The 17,608-nt window shown below is 39.9% G+C and overlaps 1 protein-coding gene across 2 annotated transcripts in view; it reads left to right on the top strand.

Moving 5' to 3' along the window:
• The first annotated feature begins 276 nt into the window (after positions 1-276).
• The window catches only part of NSUN7 (NOP2/Sun RNA methyltransferase family member 7), a 59,209-nt gene continuing 41,877 nt past the window's right edge, over positions 277-17,608 (top strand). For both annotated transcript variants that reach the window (XM_067036216.1, XM_067036215.1), the window contains exons 1-4: positions 277-529; positions 698-1,097; positions 15,228-15,286; positions 15,961-16,091. In XM_067036216.1, the coding sequence (XP_066892317.1) occupies positions 785-1,097; positions 15,228-15,286; positions 15,961-16,091 (503 nt within the window). In that variant the 5' untranslated portion in view covers positions 277-529; positions 698-784. The remainder of the gene's footprint in view (positions 530-697; positions 1,098-15,227; positions 15,287-15,960; positions 16,092-17,608) is intronic.

Below are 17,608 nucleotides of genomic sequence, written 5' to 3'. Positions count from 1 at the left end.
GCCAAGGAGACCCGAGTCCTGGGCCGGCGGACTGCTACAGGCGGGGGAGGCCTACCTTTCCGCGGCCTGAGTCAACTGGTTCACCAGCCTCGCGCTCCACCGTGCTCCGCCACTGCGTCCGTCAAGCGCGACAGCGCACGGGCGGGTGAAGCCCTGAGGCGCGTCCACCCTCCGGGAACCCGAGCGAAGCGAGAGCCGGGATCGCGACCCCCCTGCCCCGACCCTGACGGGTGGGAGAGGCTCACTTGAACCAAACGGCCGGCGCGGGTCGTCTCCGCAGCCTCGCGGTCCCGCGGCTCCCGAGGGCGCTGTTTCAGGCACCAGCCACAGGTGCCCGAAGTGCTGCAGCTGTGGCTGCGGCGTCTCTGTCCCCAAAGCCCCGGGGAACCTCCGCCCTCTGGGGTGAGGGAGGACTCGCGGGAGCCAGTGAAAGGAGCGCTCGAGGGGCCGCAGACGCTCCCAAACGGGCCTCGGTAAAAGTCTCGTCGCTTCGGAGGCGATTCGGTGCCGTCTCCACCCCTCTCCCTTTGTGAGTGTGTGGAGGTTTCGTTGGGATTGGGACTTGCCCGGCTCGAAGTATGGGATGCTCGGGTCGGCCAGTAAATGCCACCTCTTGGTCTTCAGGGCCACACGAGGTGGGCCACCAAGTGTGGTCCTGCAGAAATAGTGATTTACCGAGATAATCTTTTCTTTTCAGAGACGATGCTTAAGGTACAAGGAAAACCATTTCCTGGGACATCTGAATTGTATTTCAAGCTTGAGTTACGACAGTGAAGGGGCAAACATGCTTAACTCCGCCAGTGAAGTGGAGTTTTCGGAAGAAAAAACTACTGAGGAGATCTCCCAACTCTCTTCCCTGGCACTGTCAGGGGACACAGCATACAGCGAAAAAACGTCAACTGGTTTGCCCGAAAAAACTGGCTATCCGGACTCCGTTTACATTATGGCAGCGAACATTTTTCAGGGCATTCGATTCGAGAAGTCACCAGAGAAAGTCTTAATAAAGTATCGGAATGAGCCCCTGCCGTCCTCCACCGAGTCTGAGGATGAATCCTTTCAGCGTTTGTCCTATGAGCTGGCTTTCAGTGCCCTGAAGTGTGAGTAGTACCCGTCTTGACAGCACTAACGGAAAATAATGAGAGAATCTGTGGAGTGCAGTCCCCCCTCCTGCCCCCTCATGCACACACCAGGTTTTGTTTTTAGGCTTATGAATATCTTTGGTCAGTTGTAAATGTCCAGGCATTAGGAGAGTTTCCCTGTACAACAAGCTCTTTCAGGCCAGAAACGTATTTTCCTCTGCAGATTTCCCTGTGCCTAGAACTGTGCCTTGTCCTTAGATGGGTCAAAATTAAATCAAGTTAAGATGATCCGATTCACTGCCATTCGCTTAAATTTTGGAAGCTTGTAAATTTATTTTTTCAAATTTTTGTAAAAGTCCCCTTTCTAACTTGCTTGCCAGGATTTGAGGTGTAATATTGCAGATTCCCTCAAGGGTGGGTAATGATCAACTTCTGAGTATAGAGTTGACTCCAGTACAGAATCAAATATTTTTACTGTGAGAGCAGTCAAAGGGCCTGGAGACATGTTTCTGTACTAGCTATAAACTCTAATACAATATAAACTATAAAGTTTATATTGGTTTGTGTACTGAGTATTCCAAGAGAAGTTCCAGAAATGTTAGGAGTTATTAGCAGTCTGGCTGAAATGATGAGCTTCCTAAAGAGTCACCCAGAAAGGGCATCACTCATTTGCATGTGTTTCCTTAGTGTTAGTACTTACTGGGCCTTGTACATCCTTGCACAGAGGCAGTTAACAATTGTTCAGTGAATTAAAATGTTCTATTAATTATTCAGATACGAATGTATATTTTTGGTTGTCTGCAGACATGAGGTAGCTCAACTCTGAAGCCAGGAATTTGCCATCACAGAGAAAAATTTATATGATGTTAAGAGGCAACTACTCTTTGCCTTTCATTTCTTTATTTTCTGCTTGTGATCTTTTTTTTTTCTTTTAAAATCTATCTTAGCCATTTTTCCCTCCTCCAGTTTAATCCTTCAGATTCTATTTCATCCCTTCCCTCCTCTTCCTTTTTAAAAATGCAGATTTAAAGACCAACCAGAGTGTTGTACTTTAAATCATGAGTCAGGTGAACATTTGAACATTTTCTCCTTGCAACAATGAAATGCAGACTAGGCATTTATGTTGATGAGTTGATATTTAATGGTAATGCCAAAATTCTATTATAGACAATTTTTTTCCCTGATAAGAATATTGAATCTTACCTTTAGAAATCAATTATAAAAGCCTGAAATTATTCTTTGTAAAATTAATGCATTGACTAGATGGTCATGCTATAGTGATGTGTATGGTAGATTATCTTTTTCTTTCTCTTGATCTATATTTCTGTTTTATGAAAGGGTCTTGTGATTGACATTTTTTAATAACCCAGAAATTCCATTTAGATAAATTATTGTCATAGACCTTTATAAACCTACTTTTCCTTGAAATGTTCATTTTTATAAGTTCAAATTCTAAGATGAGATGGCTTTGGTTTTTTACTTGGTACAACTATTATTTTCTTAATGATAATATCTTGCTTTAAATTATCATCTGAATAATTTCTGAATGTTCAAATGGAATAAAACTAGAATTCCTAAGTTCAGTGGGTTTCCAAGATAATTAAGAACCTGATATTTTGCTTTAAAATATTGGAGACTCTTATGCATTTCACTTTGGTCTTTTGTATTATCAGTGTTCTATCAATACTTTCACATGTAATATTTTGTAAACTCACATCTGGCTTATACAGTATAGGTTCAGGGAATCATGGTTCAGGAAAGAAAACTGAGGATTTCTTCCCTAAGGTTTTATAGAAGCAGTAAAGCTGAAAAGGTTAATGCACAAACTAAAGAGAGCTTGAGTAATGGTCTCTTTTGTTTGTGAATTTGTGAACAAATAATTGGATCATATTACCATATCTTTATAAGGAAGTATAAAGAAAAAACCTAATTATACAAATGTTAAGTGCATTTTTTTTTGGTTGTGTTTTATGTTTTCCAGTTTTATTATTTGCCCTTTTGTTGATGTCCTTTGTGTATAAGGTCTTTCAAAGCAGAGAGTGTATTTTTCTGATTAATCTTTTAAAGGTTTAAAGGGCTCAGAATCATGTTTGTTGAAATGACCACCACTAGTCTCACTCTGCTGAATAACTGCAAGGTCAATTTTCTGCTAAAGAAGGTAATGAAGAGTAACATATTCCCATTAACTTATTCCTTTGACTTACGTCAAAGAAGTAGAGTACTAGCAGCTAATTTATTTTTAAAAAGTATCTCTGGATGTTTCAAGGACTATTAAATATTAAAACAGAAGGAAAACTGGCAAAACGATTTCTTAAAAAATAAATTAATGAACAACCCATTAAGAAAAAAAATTGAGGAAAGAGATGTTCCTGAAATTGTTGATCTTATTCCTGGCTTAATTCTTTCTCCAACCTCTCTAGTTGTAAATAGTATTTGATGACCTCTCAGTCCGAGGAACTGGCTGTGGCATTAACTCGGTCATTTCAAAATCATGTAACCTGTCAGTGAAAAACCTAGCAAATACTTAATATATGGTCTGGTTATGGCTTTGGGAATAAGTATGTGTAGTCAGGGATCCCCAAGACCACCCTCAAGTTCAATGTTTCACTAGAAGGACTCACAGAACTCAGTAAAGCTGTTATACTCATGGTTACAGTTTCCTACAATGAAAGGAAAAAGATTAAAATCAGCACCAGAAAAATATACACAGGACAAAGTCCAGAAGAGACCAGGTACAGCTTTCTATTGTCTTTTCTCAAAGGGGTCTTACAGACAGTGCTTAATTCTCCCAGCAACAATGTATGACAATATCTATGAAGGTTGTCAAGTTTCCCTCCTTCCACAGATACAAAAACCCCACGTACCTATATTTATAATTATAAGAGGGCCTTGGTGTTCTTTTTTTTTTAACTGAAGTATAGTTGAATTACAATATTCTGTTAGTTTCAGTTCACAGCTAAGTGATTCAGTTATTTTTTTTTTTTCAGATTATATGCCATTACAGCTTATTACAAGATATTGAATATAGTTTCCTGTGCTATACAGTAAATCTTTGTTGCTTATCTATTTTATGTATAGTAGTTTGTACCTGTTAATCCCATACTCCTAATTTGTCCCTCCTTTTCCTTTTAGTAATCATAAGTTTGTTTTCTATGTCTTTGCGTCTGTTTTATATATAGATTCATTTGTATTGTTTTTAGATTCCATGTATAAGTGATATCAGATAGTATTTGTCTTTCTCTGTCTTACTTCACTAAGTGTAATGTTCTATAGATCCATCCATGTTGCTGCAAATGGCAATATTTCATTCTTTTTTTATGGCTGAGTAACATCCCATTGTATATATATACACCGCATCTTAAGCCAGTCATCTGTTGATGGGCACTTGGGTTGTTTCCATGTCTTGGCTATTATAAATAGTGCTGCTGTGAACATTGGAGTGCGTGTATCTTTTTGATTTAGAGTTTTCATCTTTTCTGGATATATACCCAGGAGTGGGATTGATGGATGATATGGATCTATTTTCTGTTTTATTAAGGAACCTGCATGTGGTTTTCCATAGTGGCTACAACAATATACATTCCCACCAATAGTGTACAAGGGTTCCATTTTCTCCACACCTTCTCCAGCATTTATTATGTGTAGACTTTTTGATGATAGTCATTCTGACCGGTGTGAGGTGATACCTTGTTGTGGTTTTGATTTGCATTTCTGTAATAATCAGTGATGTTGAGCGTCTTTTCATGTGCCTGTTGGCCATCTGTATGTCTTCTTTGGAGAAATGTCTATTTAGGTCTTCTGCCCACTTTGTGATTGGCTTGTTTGTTTTTTTGGTACTGAGTTGTATGAGCTGTTTGTATATTTTGACTATGAAGTCCTTGTTGGTAGCATTTTTTACAGATAATTTTCTCCCATTCTGTAGATTGTCTTTTTGTTTTGCAGATGGTTTCCTTTGCTATTTCAAAGCTTTTAAGTTTGATTAGGTCCCATTTATTTATTTTTGCTTTTTTTTTCTATTGCCTTGAGAGACTGACTTAAGAAAATATTGCTATGATTTATGTCCAAGAATGTTTTGCCTATGTTCTCTTCTAGGAGTTTTATGATGTCATGTCTTATATTTAGTAATATAAGCCATTTCAAACTTATTTTTATGTATGGTGTGAGGGAGTGTTGTAATTTCATTGATACAGGTTGCTGTCCAGTTTTCCCAACACCACTTGCTGAAGAGGCTGTCTTTTCTCCATGGTATATTCTTGTCTCCTTTGTCATAGATTAGTTGACCACAGGTATGTGGATTTATTTCTGGGCTCCCTATACTGTTCCATTGATCTATATGTCTGTTTTTGTGCCAATACCACACTGTTTCGATTACTGTAGCTTTGTAGTATAGTCTAAAGTCTGGAAAGGTTATACCTCCAGCTTTGTTCTTTTGCCTTAGGATTGCTTTGGCAGTTCTGGGCCTTTTGTGGTTCCATATCCATTTTAGGGTTATTTGTTCTAGTTCTTGAAAAATGTCATGGGTATTTTGATAATGATTGCATTAAATATGTAGAGTGCTTCACTTTAGCAATATTAATTCTTCCAATCCAAGAGCATGGACTACCTTTTCATTTTTTTGAATCATCTTCAGTTTCCTTTATCAGTGTTTTATAATTTTCAGTGTATAGGTCTTTCACCTTGGTTAAGTTTATTCCTAGGGTTTTTTTAATGCAATAAACGATACAACTTTTAAAATTTTCCCTTTCATTGTTAGTGTAAAGAAATACAACAAATTTCTGTATATTAATCTTGTATCCTGCTACCTTGCTGAATTCATTTATTAGTTCTAATAGTTTTTGTGTGAAGACTTTAGGATTCTCTATATAGAGTATCATGTCATCTCCAAATAGTGTAAGTTTTACCTCTTCCCTTACAATTTGGATACCTTTTATTTCTTTTTCTTATCTGATTGTTGGGGCTAGGACTTCCAGTACTATGTTGAGTAGAAGTGGTGAGGGTGGGCATCCTTGTCTTGTTCCAGAATTTAGTGGGAAGGCATTCAGCTTTTCACTGTTGAGTATTATGTTGGCTGTGAGTTTGTCATAAATGGCTATTATTATGTTGAGATATGTTCCCTCTATACCTACTTTGGTGAGAGTTTTTATTAGGAATAATGTCAAATTTTATGAGATGCTTTCCTGTGTCTTTTGAAATGATCTTGTGGTTTTGTCTTTCCTTTTGTTAATGTGGTGTATCACACTGATTGATTTGCATATGTTGAACCATCCTTACGACCCTGGAATGAATCCCACTTGGTCATGATGTATGATCCTTTTTATGTATTGTTGGATTCAGTTTGCTAATATTTTTTTGAAGATTTCTGCATCTATATTCATAAAAAATATTGGCCTATAATTTCCTTTTTTTTGTAGTGTCTTTGTCTGGTTGTGGTATCAGAGTGATGGTGGCTTCATAGAATGAATTTCACAGTGTTGGCTTCTCTTCAATTTTTTCAAATATTTTGAGAAGGATCGGTATAATTTCTTCATTGTATGTTTGGTAGAATTCCCCAGTGAAGCCATCTGCTCCTGGACTTTTGTTTGCAGGGAGGTTTTTTTTTTTAATTACAGATTCTATTTCACATCTGATGATTGTTCTGTTCAATTTATCTGTTTCTTCTGGACTCAGTTCTTGCAAGTCTTATGTTTTTAGAAACTGTCCATTTCTTCTAGGTTGTCCAATTTTTTGGCATATAACTGTTCATAGTATTCTCTTATGTTTTTTTGTATTTCAGTATCAGCTGTTACTTCTCCTCTTTCATTTCTTATTTTGTTTATTTGGGTTTTCTCTCTTTTCTTCATGTTGAACCTGTCTAGAGGTTTGTTGAATTTGTTTATCTTTCTCCAAAAAACAGCTCTTGGTTTTATTGATCTTTTCTGTTGTTTTCTATTTTACTTTATTTTATTTTTTTATTTTATTATTTTTAAAAATTTATTTTTGGCTGTGTTGGGTCTTTGTTGTTGCACATGGGCTTTCTCTAGTTGCAGCGAGCAGGGGCTACTCTTTGTTGTGGTGTATGGGCTTCTCATTGTGGTGGTTTCTCTTGTTGCGGAGCAAGGGCTCTAGGAGCACGGGCTTCAGTAGTTGCACATGTGGGCTCAGTACTTGCGGCATAATGGCCCTAGAGCACATGGGTTTCAGTAGTTGCAGCGTGTGGGCTCAGTAGTTGTGGCATGCAGGCTCTGGGGCACGCAGGCTTCAGTAGTTGTGGTGCACGGGCTTAATTGCTCTGTGGCATGTGGGATCTTCCTGGACCAGGGATCAAACCCATGTCCCCTGCACTGGCAGGCAGATTCTTAACCACTGTGCTACCAGGGAAGTCCCTCTGTTGTTTTCTTTTTTTTTTTTTTTTTGTGGTACGCGGGCCTCTCACTGTTGTGGCCTCTCCCATTGCGGAGCACAGGCTCTGGACGCGCAGGCTCAGGGGCCATGGCTCATGGGCCCAGCTGCTCCGCGGCATGTGGGATCTTCCCGGACCGGGGCACGAACCCGTGTCCCCTGCATCGGCAGGCGGATTCTCAACCACTGCGCCACCAGGGAAGCCCCAGTTTTCTTGATCTCTATTTCTTTTCTGATTTTTATTATTTCCTTCCTTCTGATGACTAGGTTTTGTTTGTTCTTCTTTTTCTAATTCTTTTAGATAGTTGGTTAGGTTGTTTATTTGAGATTTTTCTTGTATCTTGAGGAAGGCCTGATTCACTTTGAATGTCCCTCTTAGATCTGCTTTGGCAGCATCCCATAGATTTTGTAAGGTTGTGTTTTCATTTTCACTTGTCTTGAGGCATTTCTTGATTTCTTCTTTGATTTCATTGTTGAGCCATTCGTTTCGTAGTAGCATGTTGTTTAGTCTCCATGTGTTCATTTCCTGTTTTTCTTTCTGTGGTTGATTTCTGGTTTCATACTGTTGTAGTCAGATAAGATGTTTCAAATAATTTCTATCCTTTTAAATTTTTTGAGGCTTGTTTTACGACCTAGTATGTGGTCTGTCCTAGAGAACATTTCATGTACCCTTGAAAAGAATCTGTATTCTGGTTTTTTTGGATGTAGTGTTCTGTAGATATCAATTAAGTTCAACTGATTGTGTCATTTAGAACCTCTGTTGCCTTACTGATTTTTTGTCTGGATGATCTGTGCATTGATGTCAAAAGGGGTGTTAAGGTTGGCTACTATTGTATTGTCAGTTTCTCCCTTTATGTCTGTTTGTATTTCTTTTATATGTTTAGGTGCTGCTGTATTGGAGGGTTATATGTTAACGAGCATATTATCTTCTTGTATTGATCTCATTTTCATTATATAATGCCCTTCTTTATGGACTTTGTTTTAAAGTCTACTTTGTCTGATGTGAATATTGCTACCCCCACTTTCTTTGTGTTTCCATTTGCATGAACTGTCTATTTTCATCCCTCACTTTCAGTCTGTGTGTCTTTCACCCTGAAGGAAGTCTCTCATAGGCAGCATACTACGGGTTCTTGTTTTTTTGTTTGTTTGTTTCTTCATCCAATCTGCCACGCTGTGTCTTTTGATTGGAGCATTTAGTCCATTGACATTTAAGGTAATTATTGATAGGTATGTACTTATTGCCATTTAATCCTTGTTTTTCAGTTGTTTTTATAATTCTTTATTTCTTCTTTTTGTTTTTCCTTTTGTGGTTTGATAATTTTTTTTTGTAGTATGCTTGAGTTACTTTCTTTTTGGTTCTTGTGAAACTACTGTATATTTTAAATTTGTGGTTACCATGGAATTCAAGTATGTTAACTCACAGCTGTGTCTACTGGCTTTAAATTGATAGTCATTCAACTTCAAACACATTCTAAACGATCTGTATTTTTATACTTCCCTCACCCATATTTTGTGATTTTGCTGTCCTATTTTACATCTTCATGCATATCTTTTTACTGTTAGTTGTAGTTATAGTTGCTTTTACAATTTTTTGATTGTTTTTTAATCTGTGTACTGACTTAAGTGAACTTCAATCCTTTTATATATTTGCCTTTCCTATTGTGATTTTCCCTTTCCTATAGTTTCTTGCTTCTTTTCTATTTAGAGAGTATCCTTCAATGTTTCTTTTAGGGTAGGTTTAATATTGCTGAGTTCTTTTAGTTTTTGCTTGTCTAAGAAATTTTTTCTCTTCTTCTGTTCTAAATGATAATCTTGCTGGGTAGAGTATCCTAGGTTGCAGGTTTTCCTTTTCAGGACTTTGAATATATAATGCCACTCCTTTCTGGACTGCGAAGTTTTCTGCAGAGAAATCTGCTGATAGCCATATGGGGGTTCCCTTGTAACTGACTCTTTGTTTTTCTCTGGCTACCTTTAGAATCCTTTCTTTATTTTAAAATTTGTCATTTTAGGGAATTCCCTGGTGGTCCAGTGGTTAGGACTTGGCACTTTCATTGCTGTGGTCCGGGTTTGATGCCTGGTCAGGGAACTGAGATCCTGCAAGCTGTGTGGTGTGGCCAAATAAAATAAAATAAAATAAATTTTTCATTTTAATTATGATATGTCTTGGTGTGGATCTCTTTGAGTTCATCTTGTTTGGGACCTTCTGTGCTTCCTGTACCTGATATCTGTTTCCTTGTTTAGATTTGGGAAGTTTTCAGCCATAATTTCTTCAATTACACTTTCAATTCTCTTTCTCTTTCCCTTCTGGAACACCTATTATGCATCCGTTGGCACGTTTTGTATTATCTCATAAATCTCATATGTTGCTATCATTTCTTTTTTTAATTGTCTTTCTGTCTGCTCTTCTGATTTAGTGATTTCCATTATGCTGTCTTCCAGGTCACTTATTCATTCTTCTGTGGCATTTAGTCTGCTCTTCATTGCTTCTAGATTGGTTTTTAATCTCAGCAATTGAATTGTCTATTTTTGATTGGTTCATCTTTATAGCTTCTAGTTCCTCATTACAGTGATGTGCATTTCTATCGATACTCTTTCTTAATTCAGTTAGAATTTTTATTATCTCCTTTTTGAACTCAGAGTCTAGTAGACTAGTGGGCTCTGTTTTATTATCTGTTCTTTCAGGGGATTTCTCTTGTTCTTTTAATTGGGAGTAGTTCCTCTGCCTTTTTGTTTTACTTAACTTTCTTTCTCTGTCTCTATATGAATTTAGGAGGAACATTTATCTACGGTGGTCTTGAAGGGTGTTTTTATGTGGGAGTGTCCCTGTGTAGATTGTGTGTGTCCAGTGTTTTTGGCGCAGTGGCTGGTTTTGGTATGGACTTCAGCTGCATCTTTCCTCAGGGTGTGCTGGCCATTATCCCCTTGATGGGAGTGTGGCTGGTATTCTGGTGTCCAGAGCTTGTACTGGATGTGAGGCAGGGCTTTCTCTCTGCTCCATGGCTGTGACTGCCCTGTCAGGGGCAGGGCCTGCTCAGTTCTTGGGGTGGAAGGCTTGAGGGTTGTGTTCAGTCAGACTCCATTGCCTTTGAGTATGTGCTGTGCCCCAAAGGAGGTGATTTCTGAAGCAAGTGACTCCCACATGGTCACAGAGCACCTATGTGCTGCCTGGGTAGGCATCCATAGTTCCACTCAGAAGCAGCCCCGGGTCGTGTCCCTTTCTCTGTTGTGTTTGTCTCAGATCTAGTTAAAGGCTATGGTGTGGAGTAGGCTGGGGATGAGGGTCGGGGTGTTGTGGCTGCAGGAATTGAGGTGGCTGTGCTGCTGCCTGAGGTCTGGGCTGCGTCTGTGGCACACTCCCAAGACCTGTCTGCCCCATATCTAGCGCTACGCTGCGGTGTGGTGTGGGCACACTGGGGTATTCTTTCTAGGAGACTAACCACTGCTACTCCTGAGCTTGCTGACAGTGGTTGTCACCATTCCACCCAGACCATGCCTCAGGACCTCCCAGCTACCTCTGCGGTAGCTAGATTGAGTTCTCTCCTAGGGCCTGTATGCCCAAGATTCAGCACTTAGCCAGTGAAGGCTCCTGTGGTGCTGCCTCACATGCATACTGACAGTGGCCTCTGTGACTCCACCTGGATCACAACCCAGGTGCCCTGGTCTGTCTCTATGCAGCAACACTGAGTCTCTGCCCAGATTTCATGCCAGGCTGTGGTGTGGAGTGAATGGGGCCAGGGTGTTCGCCCCTTTGGATTGGGAAGGTGGGGCAAGGTGGCAGTTGCCAGTGCAAGGCTCTCTTTGCCCTGGTTCTCAGCAAGCCAGCATGTGGTCACTCCTCACGTGTAGAGCCTAGGCTTCTCCAGCCCTCTGTCTGTCCCAGTGGATTTCTCAGCAGACAAGGGGGCCTGTCTCCTCTGCGAAGGACCTCAGGACTGGGATGCCCAGATTGTGGTTCGACCTGCTTACTCCCCAGGGCGAGGGTCCACCTGTGTGGACCTTCTTTTCCTTACAGAGGTCGCTCCCAGGGGCTCAGTTCCCAACCTGACGCTTTTTTTTTTTTTCTGTCCCTGCCTGGTTATTTGGAGCTGTTTCTTGCTGCCTTGGTTCTTCTGCCAGTTTCCAGTTATTTTTCCCAGAAAATTGTTCCACGTGTAGAAGTAATTTTGAACTGTTTATGGGGAGAGGTGAGCTCCACATCTTCCTACTCCACCTTCTTGATCCCCCTCAGCCTTGGCATCCTTGAAATGAAAGTTCTAGAAGTGAATTATATAAAGTGGATTTGAAGGAAACTCTATGAACACAATAAAAATAGAGAAGGAGAACCTAGGGGAGAGTCAAAAGAAGAAATATCTTCCATCTCTCTTCCAGAACGGGAGGGATGATCAGGCAGACTGTGTGAGTTTCAGGGGTCCAATAAATAGCACTCCTCCTTTTACACTTGAGTTTGGAACCCATGGAGAGAAAAAAGAAAAAAAAAAAGATGTCCAGGGACATGGCTTTAGATCTTCAGTCAAGCAGGCTTGCAAATACTTTATTCCTGAATTAGAACTTCCCATCTAATCCAGACACAGCTGAAGAATTGCAGATCCCTCCACCCAACTCATGTAAGGCACGTGGCAAAGAGCAGTCTGGAATGCATGCCCACCTCCTGCAGAAACACTGGCAGACAAAGACTGGAAGTGGGAGGGAGTGATACATGCCCCTGTTCATTCTTCCAGATTCACTAATTAAATAAGCTCAGTTTTCTTTTCACATGGAGTGATAAGTAAGGGGTAGGGAAAGAGTCCAAGGGTGTTTCTCTAGGGAAGGCCTTCTGCATTGGAAACATGAGGAATGAGGATTAAGAGTTCCCTTCAACAGGGCTTCCCTGGTGGTGCAGTGGTTAAGAATCTGCCTATCAATGCAGGGGACACGGGTTCAAGCCCTGGTCCGGGAAGATCCCACATGCCATGGAGCAACTAAGCCTGTGTGCCACAACTACTGAGCCTGCACTCTAGAGCTCAAAAGCCACAACTGCTGAGCCCACGTGCCACAACAACTGAAGCCCACACGCCTAGAGCCCATGCTCTGCAACAAGAGAAGCCACTGCAGTGAGAAGCCCGTGCACCACAATGAAGAGTAGTCTCTGCTCGCCACAACTGGAGAATGCCCGCGCGCAGCAATGAAGACCCAACGCAGCCAAAAAAAATAAAATAAATAAAATAAAATAAATTTTTAAAAAAAGTGTTCCCTTCAACAGACTAAAGAGAAGAGGCTTTAATTAGTGGGGCACTAGGGATAATTGGAGCTATTGTGCTGAACTAGGATAGGTGAGGTTTGCTATCTTCAAATAAGTCCTGATAACCCACGTCAGTCATTAGCAGTGTGTTTTATTTATCCAGAATGGTTTGTTTTAAGAGTAAGTAGAGGATAGGCAGCATAATGTGGTGAGAAGCATGCACTTGGGTGCCAGACTGCCTGGGTTTGAGTCCCTGATCTGACTCTTGCTGTGTGACTATGAAAATATTACTTAACCAGTCAGTGCCTCATTTCCTACTCTATAAAATGGGATAATGATGGTATCTAATTCATAGGGTTGTTGTGAGGGTTAAATGAATTGATATATGGAAAGCATTTAGAACAGTGTCTAGCACATAGAAAGCACTATCTAGAGTATACATAATTAAAGTTGATATTGCTATGTGAGAACGTTCTGTAAACTATAGATATATAAAGGCAATGCATTCTGCACAATATTAGAGACAGATTGTCAGTTTTGATAAGAGCCCTAGGAAAAAAATGCAGTGTTGGCAAAATCATGTTCTGTCTTCTTTGCCTTCATTCTACTGCTCCTATTTTTATTCTTTTTTTTTTTGGCGGTACGTGAGCCTCTCACTGTTGTGGCCTCTCCCGCTGCAGAGCACAGGATCCAGACGCGCAGGCGCAGCGGCCATGGCCCATGGGCCCAGCCGCTCCGCGGCACGTGGGGTCTTCCCGGACCGGGGCACGAACCCCTGTCCCCTGCATCGGCAGGCGGACTCTCAACCACTGCGCCACCAGGGAAGCCCAACTGCTCCTATTTTTAGGAGTCCAGCAACTCCATTGCTCAAAGTTCTACAGCCTATGCAGGTCTGCTATCTTAGAAGTCCTTCATTTGTGTGTGTGTGTGTGTGTGGTACGCGGGCCTCTCACTGTTGTGGCCTCTCCCATTGCGGAGCACAGACTCTGGACGCACAGGCACAGTGGCCATGGCTCACGGGCCCAGCCGCTCCGTGGCATGTGGGATCTTCCCGAGTCGGGGCACGAACCCATGTCCCCTGCATCGGCAGGCGGATTCTCAACCACTGCGCCACCAGGGAAGCCGAAGTCCTTCATTCTTATGACGAGTATATTTTCTGTGACAAAAATTGGGAGTCATGCTGAGAAACTGTGAAGTAGATAGGAATTGGTTTGCAAGTACTAAGGGTGTGAAACTGTAAACTTCATTTTCCTTGTAAGTGAAATGGGGATATTGCCTTGTACAGTACAGCCACAATTGGTGGCTAAAATATGGGTAATGATACCTGAAAGATTTGCTATGAAAATTGGAGTCTGTGCTCCCAAGTTTGTCAGTTCTTTTTAGTTTTCCCATCCCCCAGATAAAAACTGAAATTCAGTGTGTATTGTGTATATAGGAGATGTTCCATAAATGTTGAATTAATTGAAGCTGTCTTAGCTTCCTGTTAACTGATGAAAGCATTTGTTGTATGATATATATAGTTAAGTAGTTATAACAAAAGAACACTCATGTGCCCTGTGGAGGTTTTAAAATGTGTTCATGTGTTTTCATTTAGTACCTCTGCAATTATCCCTCTGCCTGGAATGCTCTCTTCTTCTGGATCTTTACATGGCTAACTCCTTGTCATTTGGGACTTAGATTAAATGTCATCTTATCAATGTCATCACTAGTGAGTTCTACCAAATATTTAAGTAAGAAATAACACCAATTTAACACAAACTCTTCCAGAGTTTAAATCCTGATACCAACATTGACAAAGATATTATGAAAAGAAAATTATAGACCAATATCCTTCATGAACATAAATATAGAACAAAAATCTATTTATTAAAGCATTTGTTATATTTTATATATATATATATATATATAGTTAAGTAGTTACAATAAAAGGAGCACTCATGTGCCCTGTATAATAAAATATTAGCAAATTGAATCCAAGAATATCCAACATAAAGAGGATAAGACATTATAAATTAGATCCTCGTTAATGTTTTTCAAGGGGTATAAATTAAAGGTTGGAATTCCTTTATTACTACTTCAACTATTCAGATAATGCTCCTTTGACTGTGATTCCTTGTGGAGCCTGAGTCACGGGGGTCCAGGATTCATAAGATTACAAATATTTCATCATGTCATTGTAATTTGAGTCTTTATCAAGAATTAGGTATGGGGCTTCCCTGGTGGTGTAGTGGTTGAGAATCTGCCTGCCGATGCAGGGGACACGGATTCGTGCCCCGGTCGGGGAAGATCCCTCATGCCGCGGAGCGGCTGGGCCCGTGAGCCATGGCCACTGAGCCTGTGCGTCCGGAGCCTGTGCTCCGCAACGGGAGAGGCCACAACAGTGAGAGGCCCGCGTGCCGCAAAAAAAAAAAAAAAAAAAAAAAAAGAATTAGGTATGTTTTAGATGTGAAAGTAAAAGTATTTTATAGCATTGTCCAAAGTGTATTTTGATTCCAAAGTTTTCATTTTCAGCTTTGGAATTTTCAGTAACAGACATTTTCCTTGTCTTGTAGTTCAAGATATTTTGGAAGCTATATTAATAGACAGCTATATCTTCCCAAGCACCACAATAGTAAGTGTATAACTTTTATATAATTACCTGTCTTGTGGTTGTTATTTAGAAAGTACTAAAAAGCCTTCAGATTTAAATAACTAGTTTGTTTAATGCTGAGACTTCTTCAAAACACATCCTTAACTCATACTTCTAAGGCTTCTAGTATAGATCCTACTCCTTTCATTTTGATGAATCTGCCAAAAATTGTCCTTTTTGAAAGGTTTATTTTTTATTGGATTTATTTTCTAGTTTGCAGTCCTTTTCTTTTATGTATGTGTGTATTTATTTATTTTTGGCTGCGTTGGGTCTTTGTTGCTGTGCGCGGACACTCTAGTTGCAGCTTTGTTGTGGTGCGTGGGCTTCTCATTGCGGTGGCTTCTCTTGTTGTGGAGCACGGGCTCTAGGAGTGCGTGCTTTAGTAGTTGTGGTGCACGGGCTTAGTTGCTCTGCGGCATGTGGGATCTTCCCGGACCAAGGCTCAACCTGTGTCTCCTGCATTGGCAGGTGGATTCTTAACCACCGTGCTACCAGGGAAGTCCCTTTGCAGTCCTCTTCTATCTCCCAGTTCAACCAGACTATGTAAAAATAGTCATATTTTTATGACTGCTCTCTTATGAAAAACAATGGAATGGAAAATATTGCTATTAGATATTGTTTGTATGCTTTTCTTTATGTGTGTTTCGTCTTGGTAGCCAGATCATTTGAACAGTCTTATCATTGTGATGCTGTATGATTTCCAAGATAGAAAATTTCAAGCTCGTCTCCTTTCTGATAATGAAGAGTCTATAGTGGAAGTTGTAGAAGTAGAGAACCTTCTTAACAGGTAATTTGTAAAGGTGAAAACAATTTTTTATATGAAATCATTATTGGTATTTTCACTGGTGAAATTGTATACAATATAATGTGTAGATAAGTGTTAAAATTTTATAGAGAAAAAATATAAAAGTTCATAAGTTTCTTGCATTCTTTTACAAACAAATCTTGAACAGAGTAAATATTCTGCTTAAATTCAAGTTGTTTTTCAAAGCTTGAATTGTAAGATCCAACTTGTAGGTATTTGGAAAATGATGAAAAATTCCTGACAATTTTTAGCATGTACTTCAGTTACACTTCATTTGAAACAGCTATTATTTGTTTACCTGGCTTTGTTTATAGCTCTTAAAAAAAAAACTAACATGTATCAAACAAGAAAATTCCAACAGTAGATAAGAACCTATCACTCTTCCAAGTTGAAAAAAAAAATCTACAACTTCATGTTAGTAGTTAAGAACAAAACTAACATGTTTTAAATTTGTTTTCCTTTTATCCGAAATATCAGCAGAAACCTAATATGGGGATAATAATAGCATCTACCTAAAAAGGTGGTTGGGAGAAGTAATTAAACTAATGCATATAAAATGCTGAGCTTAGAGTCAGACACTTAGTAGGTGGTCAATCAGTGTTAAATGCTACTCTTGTTAGGGCTTTTGTTATTACATTGTTGAACCTTAATAGAAAGCACAATATAGCAACAACAGCAGTCTTGTAGGAAGATTTTTACCAGGTGAATAATCTGAAACAGTTGTCATATCTCATTTTATATTATTTTATATTATATTTTATATTATGGGAAACTCAAGCAGTTTCACTTACAGTATTGAAGGTTGAGACCGGAGGACTCACGTAATGGAGTTATAGTAATGACTTACCTTTATTAAACACTTAATATGTATCAATCACTGTTATAAGAAGCTCTTTACATAACAACTCTTTGAGGTAGATATTGTTACCAACCTGTATTTTTACACATGGGAAAACTGAGACACAGACATGTTAAAGGACCCTGCCTAATGCCAAAGAGCTAGAAAGGGGAGTAGGGAGAATACACATTCAGGAATGCTGACTCTAGAGCCCAGGATTTAACCATTTATATGCTACTACTCCTTCCACTTAAGATAGTGAGTGGTGGCTAAATTACTCTAGAAGATGAAATATATGACATAGTCATATCTCATGTCAGTTGTAGCCTTGAGAAATTTGGAGATGGAGAAAAGCAAAAGCAATCAGATGTATGTACCCTCTGTGTTAGATAAGTAAGGATCTTGCCCCTGATTACTGCATAGTTTTCTGGGCAACTACTTCACCCCCCATACCAGTACTGGGCAACCTGCCTCTGAGGACGGGCACCCATGATGGGTGCAGATACATCAGAGAATAGTTGGTGGGACAGTATGCTCTGGGACCGGCTCTGAGTTTCAGCTTTCCTGAGCTGCTGTCAGTTTCTGTTTGACTTAGTCAGGACTCAGGAGATGTTCATGGAAGTCTCAACTTAGTCTCAGTGAGCATAATGAGAGCTGAGGT

Source organism: Kogia breviceps, chromosome 6 (assembly GCF_026419965.1).
Source record: "Kogia breviceps isolate mKogBre1 chromosome 6, mKogBre1 haplotype 1, whole genome shotgun sequence".
Taxonomy (NCBI): Eukaryota; Metazoa; Chordata; class Mammalia; order Artiodactyla; family Physeteridae; genus Kogia; species Kogia breviceps.
This window is presented reverse-complemented; position numbering and strand designations above follow the sequence as displayed.